This window comes from Laccaria bicolor, genomic scaffold (genome assembly GCF_000143565.1).
Source record: "Laccaria bicolor S238N-H82 LACBIscaffold_1 genomic scaffold, whole genome shotgun sequence".
Lineage (NCBI taxonomy): Eukaryota > Fungi > Basidiomycota > Agaricomycetes > Agaricales > Hydnangiaceae > Laccaria > Laccaria bicolor.
In genome coordinates, this window is record NW_001889872.1 from 2449587 (window position 1) to 2468370 (window position 18784).

General features: G+C 48.3%; 7 protein-coding genes across 7 annotated transcripts; 3 read left to right on the forward strand and 4 right to left on the reverse strand.

Moving 5' to 3' along the window:
- Positions 1-1075: 1075 nt before the first annotated feature.
- On the forward strand, positions 1076-1537 carry LACBIDRAFT_149239 (uncharacterized protein; the record flags this gene model as incomplete). Its single annotated transcript, XM_001873554.1, has 1 exon — positions 1076-1537. A coding segment is annotated over one exon (462 nt), but the record flags the coding sequence as incomplete, so codon positions are not given.
- A 4655-nt stretch (positions 1538-6192) lies between these two features.
- On the reverse strand, positions 6193-7300 carry LACBIDRAFT_301641 (uncharacterized protein; the record flags this gene model as incomplete). Its single annotated transcript, XM_001874195.1, has 2 exons — positions 6193-6941; positions 6994-7300. 2 exons carry the CDS (start codon positions 7298-7300, stop codon positions 6193-6195), a joined length of 1056 nt encoding a protein of 351 aa, XP_001874230.1.
- A 107-nt stretch (positions 7301-7407) lies between these two features.
- Positions 7408-8395, reverse strand: LACBIDRAFT_301642 (uncharacterized protein). Its single transcript, XM_001874196.1, has 4 exons — positions 7939-8395; positions 7718-7887; positions 7599-7662; positions 7408-7543 (listed from the first exon to the last, which is right to left on the reverse strand). Exons 1-4 carry the CDS (start codon positions 8320-8322, stop codon positions 7475-7477), a joined length of 687 nt encoding a protein of 228 aa, XP_001874231.1. The 5' UTR covers positions 8323-8395; the 3' UTR covers positions 7408-7474.
- Positions 8396-8594: 199 nt separating this feature from the next.
- LACBIDRAFT_321167 (uncharacterized protein) lies at positions 8595-9918 on the reverse strand (the record flags this gene model as incomplete). The annotated part of the gene is made up of 7 exons (XM_001874197.1): positions 8595-8681; positions 8760-8891; positions 9115-9205; positions 9251-9334; positions 9459-9601; positions 9623-9683; positions 9818-9918. The coding sequence occupies 7 exons, from the start codon at positions 9916-9918 to the stop codon at positions 8595-8597; spliced, it is 699 nt and encodes a 232-aa protein (XP_001874232.1).
- A 795-nt stretch (positions 9919-10713) lies between these two features.
- Positions 10714-11408, forward strand: LbTrx1 (thioredoxin). The gene is made up of 4 exons (XM_001873555.1): positions 10714-10835; positions 10890-11066; positions 11123-11197; positions 11256-11408. The coding sequence occupies exons 1-4, from the start codon at positions 10791-10793 to the stop codon at positions 11283-11285; spliced, it is 327 nt and encodes a 108-aa protein (XP_001873590.1). The 5' UTR covers positions 10714-10790; the 3' UTR covers positions 11286-11408.
- Positions 11409-13055: 1647 nt separating this feature from the next.
- LACBIDRAFT_301644 (peptidoglycan-binding LysM domain protein) lies at positions 13056-13892 on the forward strand (the record flags this gene model as incomplete). The annotated part of the gene is made up of 2 exons (XM_001873556.1): positions 13056-13424; positions 13488-13892. 2 exons carry the CDS (start codon positions 13056-13058, stop codon positions 13890-13892), a joined length of 774 nt encoding a protein of 257 aa, XP_001873591.1.
- A 2498-nt stretch (positions 13893-16390) lies between these two features.
- On the reverse strand, positions 16391-17936 carry LACBIDRAFT_321169 (uncharacterized protein; the record flags this gene model as incomplete). Its single annotated transcript, XM_001874198.1, has 8 exons — positions 16391-16506; positions 16561-16641; positions 16675-16707; positions 17247-17357; positions 17411-17426; positions 17464-17632; positions 17747-17791; positions 17830-17936. 8 exons carry the CDS (start codon positions 17934-17936, stop codon positions 16391-16393), a joined length of 678 nt encoding a protein of 225 aa, XP_001874233.1.
- Positions 17937-18784: the final 848 nt, after the last annotated feature.

Consider the following 18784-nt stretch of genomic DNA (forward strand, 5'->3'; position numbering starts at 1 on the left):
TCATGCTTCAAGTTGAGGTCTGCTATTGTATCTTATCTACCATCCTTCCCAGAATTTCGGCTGTGGGTCCTGACTCCATCATGTACGTACGGCTGCGAAACTTATGAGTAACTTTGAGTAACTTGGAAGCTTCCATCTTTGAGTATGAATTAAAATACACAGGTCCCCGAAGCACTCATTCAACGCGTCAACACCACCGCTTATCATGTCCATCTTTCTCGGAATGGCCCGTGGTGCCCTTTGTCTTGTTGGAAATCATGTCGATGACCTGGCGCGGATTGCCATAACATCGGAGGCTCCACTGGATGCGAAAATTATGTTTGCAGACTCGAAATCGTATCACATCACCGTCTTGACGAAGGCAGAACTCAGAACCTTACCTGAGGACCGCGTTGCGGCCTTGAAAGCTGACACTCGCTACGTCTCCTCCGCAGGAATCGGGGGTGGACATGGGGTATTCTTTGTCGTCGTCATCTGGGCCGCAGGTCAGCAGCTCCGCAAGCAACTTGGACTCGCCCCGAAACAGTTCCATATCACCCTCTCTGAAGGTGATGACCATGAAATGGACAAAAGCGTAGAATCGTTACTACCAGGTCAATTCCCTATATGCCCTTCCCCCCAGTTGCTTGATCACCTCGCTTATACCCTGCATCTATCGGGGCAATATCAAACATCTCAGCATTACTCCGGAATGTTGATCGAAATCGATCCAGAGTCGCACAAGGGCTTTCTTCGGTTGGCGGACTCTTCTATATCGAAAAATCAGAGCAAGCTTGCCATGCTTTGTTATGCATGTGCACACGAACGTACGGATGATGGGAAAATTATGGCATATTGCATGAAGAAGCTCGCGGAGTGCTCAAGGGAGAGTGAATGGGGAACTGTGCTCCAGAATTACGAAATACCACAGATACCTGGCAATATTTCATCTATTTTGTTGGTGCCTTGGTCGGCTGAATTGTGGCAGACACTTGCCAATGCTAATATCTCCCCCTCGCTTTGCTTAGAATCTCGAGACATCCTTGTAGTCCCCTCACCCTTAAAATCACTCGGGAATAGTGAATACTACAAACTACCTCGCTTCTTCAGATGGCTTATACCAGGCTATTTCGCCATTATGTCCACCCCACGCAACGAAGACGATGTCTCTGTCCTATCATCGCCTCACCTTGGCATCCGTCATATTTTAACACTAACTGAAGAGACACCTCTCAAGAACTCCTGGTTCCACGGGAAATCGATCACCAATACATACTCCCCCATCCCAAACTATCATCCGCCATCGATTGAGCAAATGGACCTTATCCTTGATCTTTTCCAAGACCAAAACAAGCTTCCTCTCCTCGTGCATTGCGGCGGTGGAAAGGGCCGCGCAGGCACCGTTGCTGCCTGTTATATCGCAGCTTTTGGGTTTCAAAAGCTTAGCTTTGAACGAACACAGCCTGAGTTTCCAGCAGCGGAAGCTATGGCGCTACTCCGGTCGTTAAGACCTGGAAGCATTGAAACCTCGCATCAGGAAGAGTTCGTTTCCAAATGGTGTAGCACAATCTGGAAGCGACAGTCCATCTTTCCCGATCGACCCACAGAACCTCCACCTTGTGCCGTGGTAGTTGAAGGGTCGCTTAGCGAAGAGAATGACCTTTTTGTTTTAATGGGACTTCCGGGTTCGGGGAAGTCCTCGTTTTGCACGTCCTTGATGGCTCGAGATCCTGGTGGATGGAATCGCATATCTCAGGATGATTCTGGTAGCAGATTGGCTTGTGAGGCAGCGATAGGCCGAAAACCTAATGGGCGTGTGCTCCTTGATCGGTGCAATACAGCAGCTTCAGACAGAAAGGGATGGCTTGAACTTGTGTCGAACTGGTGCACCTCGCCCGTGTGCGTCTGGTTTGATTATGATCGTGATTTGTGCATCTCCCGTGCCCAACTACGCACAGGTCATCCCACTCTCCCTCCCGGAAATCGAGTAAGAAACGCGGTCGAGCAGATGGGCAAGATCTTCGCCCGGCCAACCTTGCGAGAAGGCTTCAAAGCCATTGTTATCATCCGATCATTCGCAGCAGCTCATGAGTTTGTCCTGCGCTTATCGCCCCCGATAACGGTGTACAAGTTTCCTCGCACTCCACACCTTCTTGACCTGGGAGCGGCTACATCGGATGACGTCCACGCAGACGTGTCTTCTCTCAGAATTGAAGGTCATGTTGTCATTACAGAGAAGGTTGATGGCGCCAACATGGGTTTCTCCCTTTCTTCAGATAGGTTGCAGATAGTTGTGCAAAACCGTTCCCACTATGTGAACTCATCGACACACGAGCAGTTCAAGAAGTTGGGATTGTGGGTTGAGAGACATAGAGAGGAATTATACCAACTCCTGGACCGCGATCCCTTCTTCGCAGAGCGCTACATCCTTTTCGGGGAATGGGTATTCGCCACACACTCCATTCCTTATACCCACCTTCCGGATTACTTCATTGCATATGATTTGTATGATCGCGCTACTCAAACTTGGGAGCATACACAAGGTCTCCGAAGGTTGCTCTCTTCCACTACAATTAGTGTGGTGCCCATTATCCATGAAGGAATCCCGCCAGCAGACGAGGTGTTACGAACTATGGTTCAGAGCAATTCGTCCTTCTACGATGGCAGAGTGGAGGGGGTGTATGTTAAAGTAGAGAGGGACAATCGAGTGGCATTCAGGGGAAAGATTGTCAGGGAAGACTTCATTGCTGGCAATGAACATTGGACTCGAGGGGGGTTGAGGGTTAATGGGTTAGATCAAAAGCTCGACGAGGAGCAGATGTCGATAAGAGAACCTTGATGGCCCGATAAATTGAACATGATAGCAAAATTGACAGCAGATAATTCGTGCAGAACCAAGACAACAGAAGGTATGTCGGATAGAGCCTTGAACACGAGAGAGGCCGCTTGTGATTCAAGCAATGGGAGTTTTGCAACCCATGATCCGGACTAAACTATAAGCCAAGCTGAGCACTACTTTGGTCTACAGTCGTGGACAAGCAAAGCCCACTAAAAAAATGGCTGACATAGCACTTCCTTTTTGAGTATCTGAAATGATGCATATTAGTTAGCTGAAGTTCCCAGTCAAATTTCAAAGAGATTTATCGAGCAGTTCTTGAGAAAATGTCTATTTAAGGAAATGGTCCCTGAAATTTTGGCAAAAACCCTTAAAAGGAAATGGAAAAATCCGAAAAAATGCGCAATCGCTTCCTTTCAATAGACGGAGCGTGTCCACCGCGTTTCAAAGGGTTTCATCGAGTGGTTGGCCCACAATAAAATCCTGAATTTGACTAATGCTGCCTAAGAAGAAAGTCAATGCCACCTCAGAAGCACTAAATGCTTGTCCTGCTGGCCGTTTATCAACCGATCATGGCAGTGGATGTCGGCTTATCACATCAGATTGACTGGGGAGGCTGCCCAGTGGGCTGTGCGAAAGCAAAAAGGGCAATGAAGCGTTTCGAGGACCGCAACGATGCATTTAGATACAGCTCTCAACTGAATTTTGTACATTACATTTGCAATTCTTGACCCTAAAAATTTGGCAATTACTAATTACTCGTGGGAAAAACTTCGGAGGGGGTGTTTTCGACGTCTTTTGAAAAACTGAGCAAGATTCTGAAAGAATCTCGCAATTTCATCGAGTTTTCGGTGAGAAAAGCGATTGGTGGGCTTTGCTTGTCCACGACTGTAAAAGAAGAGAAAATCTACCATCGGGTCCACCCAGACCAGACAGCATTTCCGTTGGATGAAACACGACAGAGCTGGAGCGTGGAATGGAGGAAGTTTGAGGGCGGTCTGTCAAGCCCCTAAAAATATTGAAAGCGGAAAGAGGTGTGGGCTTATCCAAGGGTCGGACAATCGGGCGTCGAGACTTCCGATACGCAGAAGTTCTGCAGAGAGGTAACATTGGTACAAAACCGTCTGATGCCACTCCAAACTGGACTTTCTGAGTTCCCATCGTACTCGTTTAAGATGCCATCAGCTGATCCCACCTGAGAAGGTGAACGGTGGGGTTCCTGTCATTCAGAGGCAGAAGAGACATGGGCCCACGTCTGGTCAAAGTCGAGCCCCCTCTGGAGAGCCAAACTTTGAGTTGATCGCCAAAAATTTGCTAGGGACGTAGACATAGGGCATATCGCCCGGTTTGGCAGAAGTTGCAGCATTAGGGTCTTGACGTACTGCCTGGCCAATGCCGCCGGGTCTGGTTCCCACTGTAAAGAGGAAGGAGCCACGGGGTTGGCTAAATTGGCGCAAGCATGTATCTACCGCCAAATCCCATGTGGCCTAGAGTGGATGTGCGTTGGTCCGGGGAAGAGGAGGGAAGGTGTGCGCTGTGCAGTGATAGTTCTTCATGATTCTTTCAGCAAGCGGCGGGTTTCGAAAAAGGGAGGCGATCGGTAAGTAAACTTTGGTGAAGATATCACGAGAAAATGTAGTTCGTCCCATGGTATCAGCGATTGCGGTCAATATCCAATTGAGTTCTCCCTGAGGGGTACGTCGGTCTTTGAGGTCGCCTAGAAGCTGCAGGACCATGTCAGCAGTGATGTTATTGGGAAGTTGGTGGTTTATGATAAAAAATCTCAGTGCAATGTCGATGGATGAGGTGAGACAGGAAGTGGAGACATCCGTCGGCATCGTGACATGTTCAATTTGCATACCCTCCCGCCCCTCACCCACTTTCTTCAGTCCTATACCGTTTTCTGGGTCCATCAGGGGCATTGAGCTGGCCAGTACCTCCCACCGGCCCTTGCGCATTTTGCATGAACGCGGGGTTGAAGTAGCCTTGCATACCAAATCCACCTCCTGCAGCGCCCATCACATCCAGTTGGGCTGGTAATTCTAGGCATGAAAGAAAGTCGTTCCTTCGCGCCACACCGCAGTTGCAGCGAACCAATCATGGCCCGAGCGCCATCAAGATATCCCGCCTGCATCATGTTGACTTCGTGGCCCTTTCGCTTCGCGAACATGTTTGAATTCTGCAATAGATGGCCGGTAGCAGAACAATCCCAAATATTAACTCCAGAAGACCCTAGCCAAGCTTGAACCACTTGTAGCGACACAGAGACGTTTTGCGTTGAATTCCTGTCTGAACACCGCAATTGTCGGTTTGGGAACCATGGTAGCAGAATGAAACTGCGTCGTCTTTCGCTTGCTTTCGTAGACTTTGACAAAATCAATGAAAACCTTCCAGAGATGGGTTTGTAGGCGATCTTGAGGGCTGAGTCCTTCGAATTGGTGCGGCAAATTGGTGTCAATCGCTTCAGGTGCCTTGTGGGTTGGCAAGGTATGAGGGTCGACCCAACACTCTAGATTCGCACTTCTGATTATGTCTGGTGGGTCTATGTCGATGTTAAGGTGCAGGATAAGGGCAACCTTTAAGTTTTCCGGGTGCGGAACCACGCCATGGAATAGGCTTCTTTGCAAAACCACGATAGGCCTGCCGCAGGTAAGATGTCATTTATCAGACTAACAAGGTATCGGGAGAGCTGTATCGGGGAAGGTATCGATTGGCCGTTGGTTCGGCCCTCGGCTCTGCTGCCAGTCGGGTCTCTCCGTTGCCGCGTTTGAGAGGTCGAAATCCGTAGTCGCGTTTGAGAGGCCGGATTAGAACGGAAATCTAGGTCTTCCCCAGATGCCAGCAGCTGTGACCCACATAACTCCAAAGACGTTAGAAGCATCTCACCGGTCGCAAGCTGAGGGACTCTGCGTGGAGCTGTGGTCTGGCCTGCTGTGAAAACATTCTTAACCTTCTTCAACGCTAACACCTCAAGCTCCGTCCAGAATGTCCGTGAAAAAGCTGAGCGTCCTATGCATTCGTGATGAGCAGCTACCAGGCTCATGATCGTGTCGATTAGCTTCGATAGTTGACTGTAACTGGATGATAGGTGATGGGGAGACGGAAGATGATGTTGAAATTGAGCTCGGTGTGACCGAGTTTGATTGACTTTCGCCAGTCTGCGATAGGGTGCGGGTTAGCCCTTATTGTGCTTCATCGTGACCGACAAGGTCAAGCCGCACGTGAGTTATAACCGACCCTCTCATTTCCATGAATCGTCGTGACTTTGGTGGTGATGCGTGCAAATCATAGCCTCCGGAGAGAGGCATACTTTGTTCCACAACCACGAGAGGGAGATTTCTCCCGGGGAGCCGGGACCTCAGCGGCGCACTATCTTGTCACGCTTTGCTTGGTAGCCCAGCCATCTTCTCAAACCACCTCACGGCAGCTGCAACCTTTCGTACGCACGGATCGCTGTCCCCAAGTCGCAGATCAGGTCTGAGCCTATTATCTTCATGCGTGTAAGGCATAGTGCGGTAACAAATCGTCATCGTAGACTTGAGGTTAGGCGACGCCGTCAGGGTTGGGGAGGTGTTGGGGACTGAAGTCGCTGTTACATCTGTATCGGTACAGTGGGTAAGTGATTGGTCGTAGACAAAGAACGTATAAGCACTCTCAATGAAGACGACATCCCCCCGCTTCATATCTCCACCCCAGGTTTCCGCGACCTCCCTCCATGCAGTGAGTTTACACACTGTGCCGGCCTCGTCACCAAGTATCACTTTCAAGATGGAAACCTCCTTGCCCGCGTCGGGACCTTTCTTTATCCGTATCGAATCGGGGCCTTCGACTTCAAGAATAGCCACGACGACTAGTGAGACTTTGCGCGATTTTGCGCCCGCCAGATGGGCTAAAGGGGTGACGTCGTGCAGATTGAAATGGAAGGTCGGAAAACGAGCAATAGAAGACGCGTCGGAGTATCCGATGGACTCGTCGAACCCCGATTCATCCTGGGTTTCCAGGAATTGCTGTTGTTGGGATTCATTAGAGGCCAGTTGGGATTGAGAGTTGAGCAAGGAGGGTGCGTCTTTGCTCTTTTCTCTCCGGCTCTCCGCGGTTGGAGGCCATGTAATTAGGGTGGTTTGGTCTACGATAGGAATGTCAGTACCCATCCCTTGTAGGCAGATCAGTCAACCGACCTCCAAGTTTCCGAGACTCATTCCCGTGCCTCAAATCGTCCTCTTCCAAGAGTGAATCGCCTTCTTCGTCTTTACTCTCATCGAAAATTACATTCTGGTATATGAGTGAGATTCTCCTGCTGGCCGCTTCGAGAGTGGCAGGAGGAAGAATAAAAGATTGTGTTCCAATGAAACGTGTCGACGAAGTTTTGGAGGGTAGACGAGAACTGGACGATACAGTTTGCCAATGGTACGCAGATGCCGCAGAGGAATCTATGTTCGCTAAGTCTTGAGCTGACGGCGCACCGAGAAAAACGCGATAGGGCATGGGAGGACAGACTCGGACGCCTAAATTTGGTGGGCGCTTGCTCAAGGGCCCCTTCAACAAACAACGCGTAAATAGTTGTAAACTACGATCGTCGTGAAAAAACAAAATTTTGGAGCACGGACAAGCAGGATAATCATTTCATCGACTTTTCGTTACAAAAGATATGTATTTAAATCATGGTGCGGCAAAGTGGACAACCGATCCACCATTTTCCGTTCCAGTGACGACGCCTTCGTAGGCCCACTGTTCAAAACACATGATTAAAAGTATAATTAATCGCAATAACGAGGATACGCACGTTCAAATATCCGCCATCTCCATTCCGAGTGAATGTACCTGACCTGAGCCAATAAAGCTCGTATCTAGCACCCGTGAATATGAGAAAAGAAACTTTATTCCCGGAAAAAAAGAACTGACCCAACCGTTCTGCCAAGGGAGATGTCAAGTTCATGATGACTGTGACCCCAGTCGACGCCCTCGGTACCGTCGAAAGCAGTTGTGTGATCAGAATCGCAGATGACCCAATTGAAGCCTGGCCATTGCTGTCCTGACTGGGTAACCGTGTCGATAGTAAAATGATCACGTTTCTAATGAGGTGCCTTGAATAAGCCTGTTATGAAAACTGCTCATTCCCGTACCGTGTTGTCCGCGTTTATCATGTCAATTATTCCCTCAACAAGATCAATAACAGCTTCAACGATTTCAACTGCTGCTTGGAGTTGCCGTGTTCCCAACGTTTCCGATTCAAGTTTTTCAATAACAGCGTCGACGACTTCATCTGCTGTTTGAAGTTGCCGTGTTTCCAAATTTTCTCCGAGAATCCGTTTAATGCTATCATCATTGGCGCGTACAACTTGGATCAAAGAGTTGTCGCTTCGCCGCGTCATATCGCCGTTTTGTATGTCACGTCCACCAACCACACCCAGAGGAGGCGCAACCGCAGCGTGCTCAGCACGCCTGATCGCCAACGGGGCAGCAGTGGCGACAGCGAAAAAGCCAAGAAAGACGAGGAAGAATTTCATGGTGAGGATAGTTGGAGGGGTGGGTGAGTGGAGAAAGCGAATCGTCACAGACGAGTTAGCACGTAGACCTGGACCTGCTCAGCTGGTGAGAATTGTAGACATGAGTTCGACCTGTTTTATAGGGCATTGAGGCGTCCTCTGAACGCGGATCAAGCGCACTACTGACGGATTTAAAACTGGCTTGGCAATAGTCAATTTCTGATGAACATTGCATGGAAAACGGCCTGAAAAACTCCGAGGCGTTCAAGTCGACGATTGCGCTATTTTAGCTTCTAAGATGGGCTGTCAATCAAGTGTGCCGCGACCGACTTCAAGCGGGCTTGAAAATGTTGATAGCATGTCCTGTTTACGGTGACTCCCTGTAAAGAAATTATGATTACCGCGTACTTCAACGTGGTATTCCGCGCAACAAGCAGGAGTTGCCAATGTGCACTTACGGGAGTTGGCAGAATGACACCGCACTCGACGGCACCTTCATTGAATTTGGACCGCCTTTGGTTATTGCGATACCGAAGAGGGGCCTCTCTGTTATCCTCAAACAGTGGATTCATCCTGCCAGTGCCACCATGCTAAGTAGATTGTACATTACTCGAACTTGTTCCTAGCGCTGGGGTGACTGGTGAAGCTTTGAAGACCCGAAAATCACACGAAAACCTAAATGAAGGGTTCGGGGGTGATGATTAGCATCGATGTGAAGCTAGTAGTCGAATCAAGGCAAGGCTGTGGCTGATTCTTTAAATCTTCGTGGTCTGCCTGATAGGCTATGCCATTGACTTCCCGACCACTCCTTACGGTGGACTCGAAGTGGACTCGTTCAATAAAGACGAACGCGCAGTCCGGATGGAGCCTGTCTGAGAAGAGTCGGTCTAGAGTGTTTCTAGTACTTCAGCAAGGAACACAGTAAGTAACATTGGATATAACCACTTACGATGTCCAGACATCTTTAGTAATACGAGTCTTATCTAAAGGGCTATTGGCCTTGATCGGTTCAGAGTGGGCATCCACGCGAACACTGTGTGACGCACCATAAAGTGTTAGCTGATGCAGCCCAACAGATGACGATGGCGTTCATTGAGACGTCGTTGATACTCCGAAAATTTGATGCAAGAGTAGTTGCGTATTACGTACGGTTATACCCTGTCGGGACTCCGGTTTGAAGATTGCCAACTTCAGGTGACGATGCTGGAGTAACGAAGCAGGCTTTTACGAGGGACACCGCTAAGGGTCTGTCCGGCAACGAGAATCCATTTTCATTCTCATTTTCATCTTCATTTGATGGCTGACAAATTGGGTCACACACCAAATTGGGCAACAACGATAACTGGGCTCCTTGCACAACCCACATTCCGTTGTTATATTTTCTATGTACAACACAGTAAGTTTCTACTGTCAGCTATAGCATGTATTTCTTTTCAATTTTTATTTTGCAAAAATCATGCATATTTACTTTATTCATGTAAATTACATACAACCAATCTGTATTTAAACTACCTACTTGTTGGTTCCACACCCATAGGCTGCTGTGATACCTATAATAAAGCCTATGGCATAACTTGATGGGTAAGGAACAGAAAAATTTGCTCCCCATAAGCACATATTTATTAAATGTAGTTGGAATGTAGTCAGGTTTCTGTTGCTGTCCAAAATTAATTCTTACAGAAATGCTTTAAGAAATAACAAAGTTTCCTGTTCCTTACCCATCAAGTTATGCCATAGGCTTTATTATAGGTATTACAGCAGCCTATGGGTGTAAAACCAACAAGTAGGTATTTTAAATACAGATTGGTTGTATGTAATTTACATGAATAAAGTAAATATGCATGATTTTTGCAAAATAAAAATTGAAAAGAAATACATGCTATAGCTGACAGTAGAAACTTACTGTGTTGTACATAGAAAATATAACAACGGAATGTGGGTTGTGCAAGGAGCCCAGTTATCGTTGTTGCCCAATTTGGTGTGTGACCCAATTTGTCAGCCATCAAATGAAGATGAAAACGAGAATGAAAATGGATTCTCGTTGCCGGACAGACCCTAACTCTGGAGCCTTGAACCTTTGTAATATCGGCACGAGAATAAGGGCTGCAGCCTTTGAGTAAATTAGAGGGGCCGCCGCGCGGAGCAGCCTTGAGGCTTAATTACTCGCTCTCGTGAATGCCACCACAATTTGGCGCGTAGGAAAGCATCCTGGATGATTACGTGGGTAAACTTGATTTCTTGAAGATACAATTAGGGTGAACCTGGACGACACGCATACGCTGAGCAAGCGGAGGCGGAATGGCGTCGAGTTGGCGCGAATTCCAGAAGAAGTTGGTAAGGTATGCACGTGCCGCATTCTGTATAACAAATACGCACGTGAGTGATCACTAAGAAAATGAATCTCTATAAAGACGACACAGATGACGGACTTTCATCGCAGAAATCCCCTCAAATCTTTACCTTGAATAATACCCTCAATTTTATAAACGATGCCCGTCAAAACCTTTAGCTCATTTGACGATTTCAAAGCCGTCGTAAGTTTCACACTCTCTTCCTCTCAACTGATCACGATCTCAACGAATGGTCAGATAAACGGAGAGAAGCCCGTCGTTATCGACTTTTGGGCTACATGGTGTGGGCCATGTCGAGTGATATCCCCAGTTTTCGAGAAGCTCTCCGACGATCTGTCTTTTGCCGGAGTGGAATTTTACAAAGTAGATGTGGATGAGCAGGATCAAATATCCCAGGAAGTAGGGGTCAGAGCGGTATGTCATACAGCATGATTTTTTATTACTTTGTCATTAACCTTGATTTTATCTAGATGCCCACGTTTGCTTTGTTCAGGAAGGGTGAGAAGGTGTCCGAACTTGTAGGTGCACGCCCGCAGGAATTGCAGGTACGTCATTTAACGACGGGCTCGCTTGAACGTTAGACTGATCTTTCTTTCGATTCAGTCGCTCGTAGCAAAGGCTCTAACTGATTGAAAGGCATCAGTCGGCATTAGATGTCAACGGCGGATTAGAAGGCGTTGAATATCATTATTCGAATATCAAGTAACGCAGATGGATTTTATCGCAACTTCACAACGTGGTCGGTTTTTGCCCCCCGTTTTCCCAACCCGAAAGATACGCCAAACGCAGAAGGTATCCTGAGTCTTAAAACCATTGCTGATGTCGCGTCAGGACTTCAAGTTCGACGCGGTGGAATTCTCCTTGCGAGATCCGTCGGAGGGTTGACAAGGTAAGACATATCACGACGAGCAGGAGTCCTTTCTTGTGACTCACGTTGCGGAGAAAACAAAGTCTGCCGCGTTCCTGAAGGTAAGGAATTCTGGAGCGGTGAGGATTGTATTCCCAGTGCTTCATTGAAACCCAGCCGAATGTAAACGGCAGCAGCGTCATGCCAAGGTGGATGTCTCGAGTGGTGGGTCTCCCGCTGGTCAAGACGAAAAATCAAACGGGATGGATGATGACGGTGAGACCTTCAAGCCGTGCGTGGGGGTCGAAAACAAGCACCACGTTATACAGTCTAAAGTGCCATGTTCGCATTCATCTTGAGTCGTGATATAATCCAGGATACGATCCTGCTTACTTCCACGGTTTTTTCTTCTTGTTTGGATTGATGACCTATATTTCCTTTCCGAAGAGCGAGCTACAATGACTTTGTGTGGAATCGGCAAATTTGAGAAAATGATAAAGGATTCCAAAAGGGTGAGTACTTGCTACAGCACTAGATGTTCAAATAATGATCATGTTCCGGCGCGTTCCCTCTCGATTTTCTTCGTTTTTAAACACATAAAATAACAAAAAGAAGTATACACCCGACGAGAATCGAACTCGTGCCGCTTGCTGCACTCCGACGTTTCAGAATGGAAGGCAAGCATGATAACCACTTCACCACAGGTGTTCTTGAAGATTGCCACAAGTCATGCTACACATACAAACATCTAAGCTGGCCAGCTTGTGCTCGAGGGAATTGCCCAACTGCATAATTTTTAGAAGAACATATGTTCTGAAGAACTCAGTGGTGGCCATTCCCATCTATCCGTAGTCTTCAAGCACCATTCAACTCGATCGTACTAGAATAGGGAGTTCAACATATAAAGGTTATGCCACTATAGAACTCTCCCTCACAACACAACATGCTTAATTTATTCCTTGTGCCCCCTCACATTTCTCGGGGATATACTATATCTGACTTCTACTACCACTGTGTCTTGTACGGCTGGGCAGCGGCTGGACTGAGGGAATTATTTGATGTCAATGCGCCCTTGTTTTTTCTACGTTCAATCCCACTCCGAAAGGGTCGCATTGAGAAAGGTGATTATTTCTGTTGTACATATCCTTCCTACCGTGACCCAGAGTGAATTTTCATGCCTCTCCATTAGACACCCAAAATATACATCATTCGAAGGTTAATTTTCCTTTTGGTCTTACGAATCCAAATTTATTCTCGAGCAGGAGGAAGCGCTTGTTGAAAGTAGCTACAGCTCTTGTTTGGAAGTGCGGAGCGCTCTCAGGCTGGCGCGCTTGATCTTGGTGTTGACGCGTCATATTTAATTGTTTGGCAAAGGCCTGGATTACCGGCTACGCAACTGATCGCCGCACAGATCTAGAGCGCTTTGTCCAGGAACGCTAGTAGCATTGCCTCCAGAGTCCAAACCTCTCACAACCACTCCACCGTCTCCACACACTCTCTTCCACCACCACCACCACATCTTCCCTAGACCACACGTATGGGCCGCTGGACACAATATGACGAAGTCATTCCCTCTTTCTCATCCCTCACACCGAACAAAAGAACTAACCGAGGTAACTTTGTCACAGGATTCATACCGCCTCCCAGAGGGCATGAAACGTATCGGATACGACGCCGATTCAGGGCGGTATTATTTCCGCGATCGGGATGGGTCGACGTGGGTTGGCGAGGAGGGGGTGGAGGTCGGTGAAATGACGAGAGGTTCGTCTTTGTCCTTGTTCTTGAAGCGCCAAAAATCCCTGATGGTAAATGCTTTGGTAACAGTGTCGTCTTTGCCCGCGTCCGTTGTCCAGCGCCCAGAAGACGACGTAGAAGCTGCGCCTCGCCCTAGAGGGAACGGGTATCAATTGCTCAGCGGGGATCATGTTGGTGTTCCCCTTGCCCTCCATCACATTTAATTAATTAACTCAATCAACGCGCATATGTAGACCCGTCCAATGGCCACCACCACCGCCCCCTTCTCCCACCCATCACCCTACCGCACCCTCTTCCCCTTCTTCCTCCTCATCGCCGTCATCCTCCTCCTAATCTGGCGCGTCGTCCTCTCCCCCTCTCTTTTTTCCCCTACAAAACCAAAGGTGTGCCCCGAGGGGACTAGGTCGTACTACGTACAGCCCGGCGAATCGTGTTGGGACCTCGCCACGGCAAGTGGCTGGGAATATGAAAGATTTAAGGAGGTTAATACGAAGGTTGAGTGTGAGCCGCTTATGCCTGGGACGTCGGTTTGTTTACCTGTGAGGAAGGAGTTGGTTGGGTGGAAGGCTGTTGAGAAGATTAGTGGGGATGGGGAGGCGAAGGGGAGCAGGAGGAGGAGGGGGAGTTTACGACTTTGATATGATGATTATGACGGCGACTATGACTGATTTTTTCTTTCTTTCTTTCCATCACAGGGACATTACTTATTTCACTCACTTCAATCTTTATACCACTCTGTGTGCTGGGCTGGTCTAATAGATGCACCCTTTGCTTCTATGTTGGACACAACTCAAGTTCGGTGAGGAAAAGACAAGATGACGTAACCACGAATACCTTGCCTTCTGCTCTTTCTTGCGTTCCCTTTACTCTCGATCAAGTCCACTGTATATATGTACGCCAAAAGCTACTCGTCGTTATCGTTGCGTTAACCAAAGTTAGTAACCTGTCCCTCCTCTAGTTTCAAACGTGACGGACACAACTTTCCAGCATGCCCTCCGAAGTTTTGCCAGTGGTCTTCATCAACGACAAAAACAAGCCCGCAAACATCCCAGACTGCCCAACAATAATCACCCAATCCTTCAAACTCGGTCCGGGCCAAGTAACCGCCACCAACATCAGTGGTCTCCGACTCACTCTCTCCAAGACCTCCGACCAAGACTCAGCAGACGTCAGCGACATCTGGGTCAAATACGGAGTCGAGATAACCATGGCCGAGGCCCAGACACAACACTTCATCTCTCAATACCTCCAACATGCGAAATGCACAACCGTGCGTGCTCCTCGCGTTTACATCGCGTTCACGTGGAAGCGCTTTGGGTTCATCGTTTCGGAGTTCATTTACGGGCAGCAATGTGAGAGCTCGGATGATGTGCTTATTAGCGACGCTGTCAAAACCCTCATCAATATCCAAAGCCCCGATTCGAGAAAGCCTGGGCCTGTAGGAGGAGGTCTGATCGAACACCCGTTTTTCTGTCATCGGTTGTCTGATATTGAGTATGAGTCCGTTGAGGACTTGGAGGATCATGTGAATGGGGTAAGTCTTCTCTTCTCTTTTTTCTCGCCCTTGTCCTCTCGTAGCCGCTGATCAACTCTGGACACAGATCCTCACCGTAACAGACCGAAAACCCCGCGTCAACTTCCGTGACGAAGTCGCTTCTCACGGACTACGCCTCTGCCCCTCAGATTTGAAATACGTCAACTTCCTGAAAGATGTGGATGGGGGCATCGTAGCGGTGGATTTTGCAGGCTACTCTTTCCTTCCGCCTTCCTTTTTCGTCTTTGCCTTGACGCAGGGGAGTCTGGTGTACCGCATTTCCGCGATACTCGATTATCCAATGTCGTCGATGAATGCAAAGGGAGTGGCGAGTGCTTCGTATGCGTTGATTCCGTTTTCTAGTAATAAAATTGGTGAGCTGATCTCCTTGGTGTCCTTGCCTGTCGCCCCCTTCCGAGAACGACGAGCTCACCGTACTTACTGGACAGGCCTTCCAAAACGACTGCGGGCCCAACTTCTTTTCTAGACGCACGCGCCGCACAAGCCGTGTAGATCTGGAACCGTGATGGTACTTGATACACGAAAGAAAAGAGGTGTCGGGAAGCTGAGCGCAAGTCTTTTTCTTCTTCCTCTTGCTCGAAGTATCATCGTGATGACTTTTTGTTTCTTTCCAGAGTGGAACGACAATACCTGGTGTACTATATATGCGCACAACCAGCAGTGTATCAATATCCTATGCACAACGCTGACCTGGAAAATTTCCTACGTTCAGAGTTGCAGGTAGCCGCCAAGCAAGTAGCCGCACTGCAGCTCACTGAAGGAGTGGGAACATGGCGTGTTCTGATGAGGAAGGAGTAGTTCACATCTTGTCTCTGTAGCCCTATGTATTTCTACTTCAGTTCAATACATCATCTTCCCCCAACACGCGTGTCTTTCATCTCATTCTCCTCATTCACACACACTTTCCTTGGATGTCTCTGCCCGGTTCAACCAAGCTACCAGCTGTATTCGGCAGACCACCCGAAGGTCTACTTCAAGCAGACACTCTCCTCGGAGCGGAGAGTTTGTCAACCCCAAGCCAGCTCCTCGATCGACGACACCAAAACCAAATGCATGACCCGCGACTAACCCCCGTCCTTCCTAGTGGACATCGACTCATCCTCCTCCTCTGCGTCCACGACCTCTTTCTCCACACGACCCCCAACCACCCCAACACCAGCTCAACGCGCATAAATCCAACACGATCATCCTCCACCTATTGGCCTTTCGGTCCATCAACGTGTACGGTTGTTGAGGTGGATCAAAAAAAATCCGATCTGGAGGGGAAGGGGAGGATGATGATGAGTATGTCGAACGCATTTGAGCTGCGTATTCGTGGCGTCAGGAGCTTGGAGATGAGTATAATGGTGATATACGACGTGAGCCTGCCTGAATGGAGTGGGACCACAGTTTTGACAGGCGATCGGTGATTCCTTAGCTTGGACTCACTCAAAAGTCGTCTGACCTGATTAGCACAAGTGGAGGTCAGATTGATGACAAAAGAGCGTTGTATGATACCCACCTTCAAATTGAGATTCGTGTCTCTAGTTCAGGGAGAGAAAGGTAACGTCCAAGGGTGAGGTATCGTGCGTACCCTATGGTCTACGGGGTGGCTTCGAGGAGTGCATGAAGATTAGCTGTCGCTCGCAATTCATCCTTACTTCCTTTTGACGGAATGAAACTCGAACGTTTGAGGGGAACAAGACGTCGGGGAATCACTGTAATAATATCAGCATGTAATATTGAACGACAGAAGTATCCGTTGTGCGCACCTCTCGCCTGACGCGAAACAACTCCCAACTCGATGTTCAAAGGGTATGAGTTCAACGTTACAGAGGGTCCTTGTTGGACAGCTGAGGAGTTCATCAGACACCCTTTTAACTTACGTTGGTAGAAAGACCTCTTGAGGGAGACGGCGACTTGAGGGGATCGTTAAGAGGCGTCAGGCAAGACCTCGAATCTTGTGCAAGCCGATTGAAAGGGAAAAGGTATAGGCGAGTGGGGTACCAGATATATTCGGCCGCTGCAACTCGACTGACACTTTCTTTGTCCCTCTCAGCCGGAGGGTTTTTTTTTTTGAAACTGTTCTGCACTATCGGCTCGTGCATGGCAGGAACCTTGACACACCCGTCGTTCATTTCCGTCACGGTTCATCCTTCACCGGACATAAAAACGAAAAAGCTGTGTGGCCGTATCCTCTGAAAGGCCCTCCCAACGGTCGACCTCAGTCAGGAGGACCAAGAACAGATTTGGCGGTGAGGGAGCTGTGGAGGGGGTACGGCGTTGGTGATGCAAAGGTGGAATTTTGGGGAGTCGTGAAGGTCGGCTGTCGTCAAACGGTTTCGTTGAGAAGGAGGAGAGGGGGAATGTGGATGCGTGAGTGGACTTTCAATAGAGCTAGCTGGGTAAACAATCGTTAACTACCGCTGGCTTGGAATAGAGAACAACATGAACCCACTGCCATCTTCCGTAAAGAAAACCGGCGCAAGCACGGCCAACGTGAGGACTTGAACACATCCGCTGAGCGACCGCGCAGCAACTCCGTCCTTGAAAGAGAGGGAGTTTACGTCTTTGAAGATTGATGTTCAGAAGGGCTAACTCGACGATGAGCCGGCAACTCACTTTGAGATAATGACACCTGTAAGACGAAAAAGAGGGACATGTAGGTTGCGTACCGTGTCCGGTTTCGGGTACTGACTTGACACCGCGCAGCCAAATCTGCCATTACGATGGTCCGCGTTCGTCGAGTGCACTTGTAATGCACACTGCAGCCTAGCATCAATCCAATACGCGCGTTCGGCACTAGCAGCGGACGTCGTTCTCTCTTCGTGAGCCCTGTTGGTGCTATACATACTAGAAAGTCGAGCTCAGCTACCAGAGACAGTAAGCCGCCGAGGATTGAGAAAGAGAGAGAGCCCAGGCACGTGATTGCATGTAGGTAAAAATAGACCAACCCACCTCGTGGCATAATTGGGGGTCTGGGCAGTGGGTTTGGGCGCTGTCCTTTCCAAGAGGTGTCAGATCCATTTATGACAAAGCACAAGCGGTGATATCCGAAGGACGGCATGTCAGCGGCATCTACCATTCCCATCAACTCCGCTGCACAAGCGTTTGAGCGAGTCCAAGGCTCGTGTACCACAGGATACATCTGGAAAATGCACAGTGGCTATGGGGACCTATATAGGCTTGTGTAGGGTAAAAGTGCCGTAGCATGGTACCCCTCTATGATAGTTGTTGGTAATAAGATGTCTGACTATCAGCATCTATATAGTCCCATAGATGTGTAGGCTTGTAGTTCCATAGGATCTAAAAGTCCTACGTAGTTTGATACAAATTATCAATGAGATTAAAATTAAATATTGGATGAGCTTCTTCGAGCTCATCCAGCAAGTTTCCGCCGTGCCGGCCGCTGTGTTTTTCTTTCTGAGAATTGTAATGTAACTACCGAGAATCGAACTCTGGACCTATTGATGTAAAATTCGAGGTTGTCAACGTATATATTTCCCACTACGCTACGTGCACATGTATGATTAGCACTTCTAGCTTTTTATACCGGCCATACAGTCTGAACTCCATTCTCCAACCTTTCTCAAGTTATAAACTTGTTTCCGTGAGCCACGCGTACTGATGAGAAAGTTAACTCAAAACGGTGATACAAGTTATAACACCCCGTGCACGTAACAACCATTGTTCCTGGGCCATAGTTGGGCCATAGGCTATAAGTAGCTATAAGTTGTTTTTTAGCAAGGTCAATAGGGAGCACAAATGACTACGTAGTCCTATGTTGGTGCCTCAGTAGTACTGGAAAGGAGAAAAGAAGTCCTGTAGTGACCATTATTTCAGCTGAAACCGATAGCGAGAACAGGTGACTATGTAGTCCTACACGGGATGGGCGCTCCTACTGATTGCTTTGTAAACATCAAGGAACTACCTAAGTCTACTGACATGACTGCTACTATCGAGCAGAAACACATTTCCTGATGTATCACCTATTCA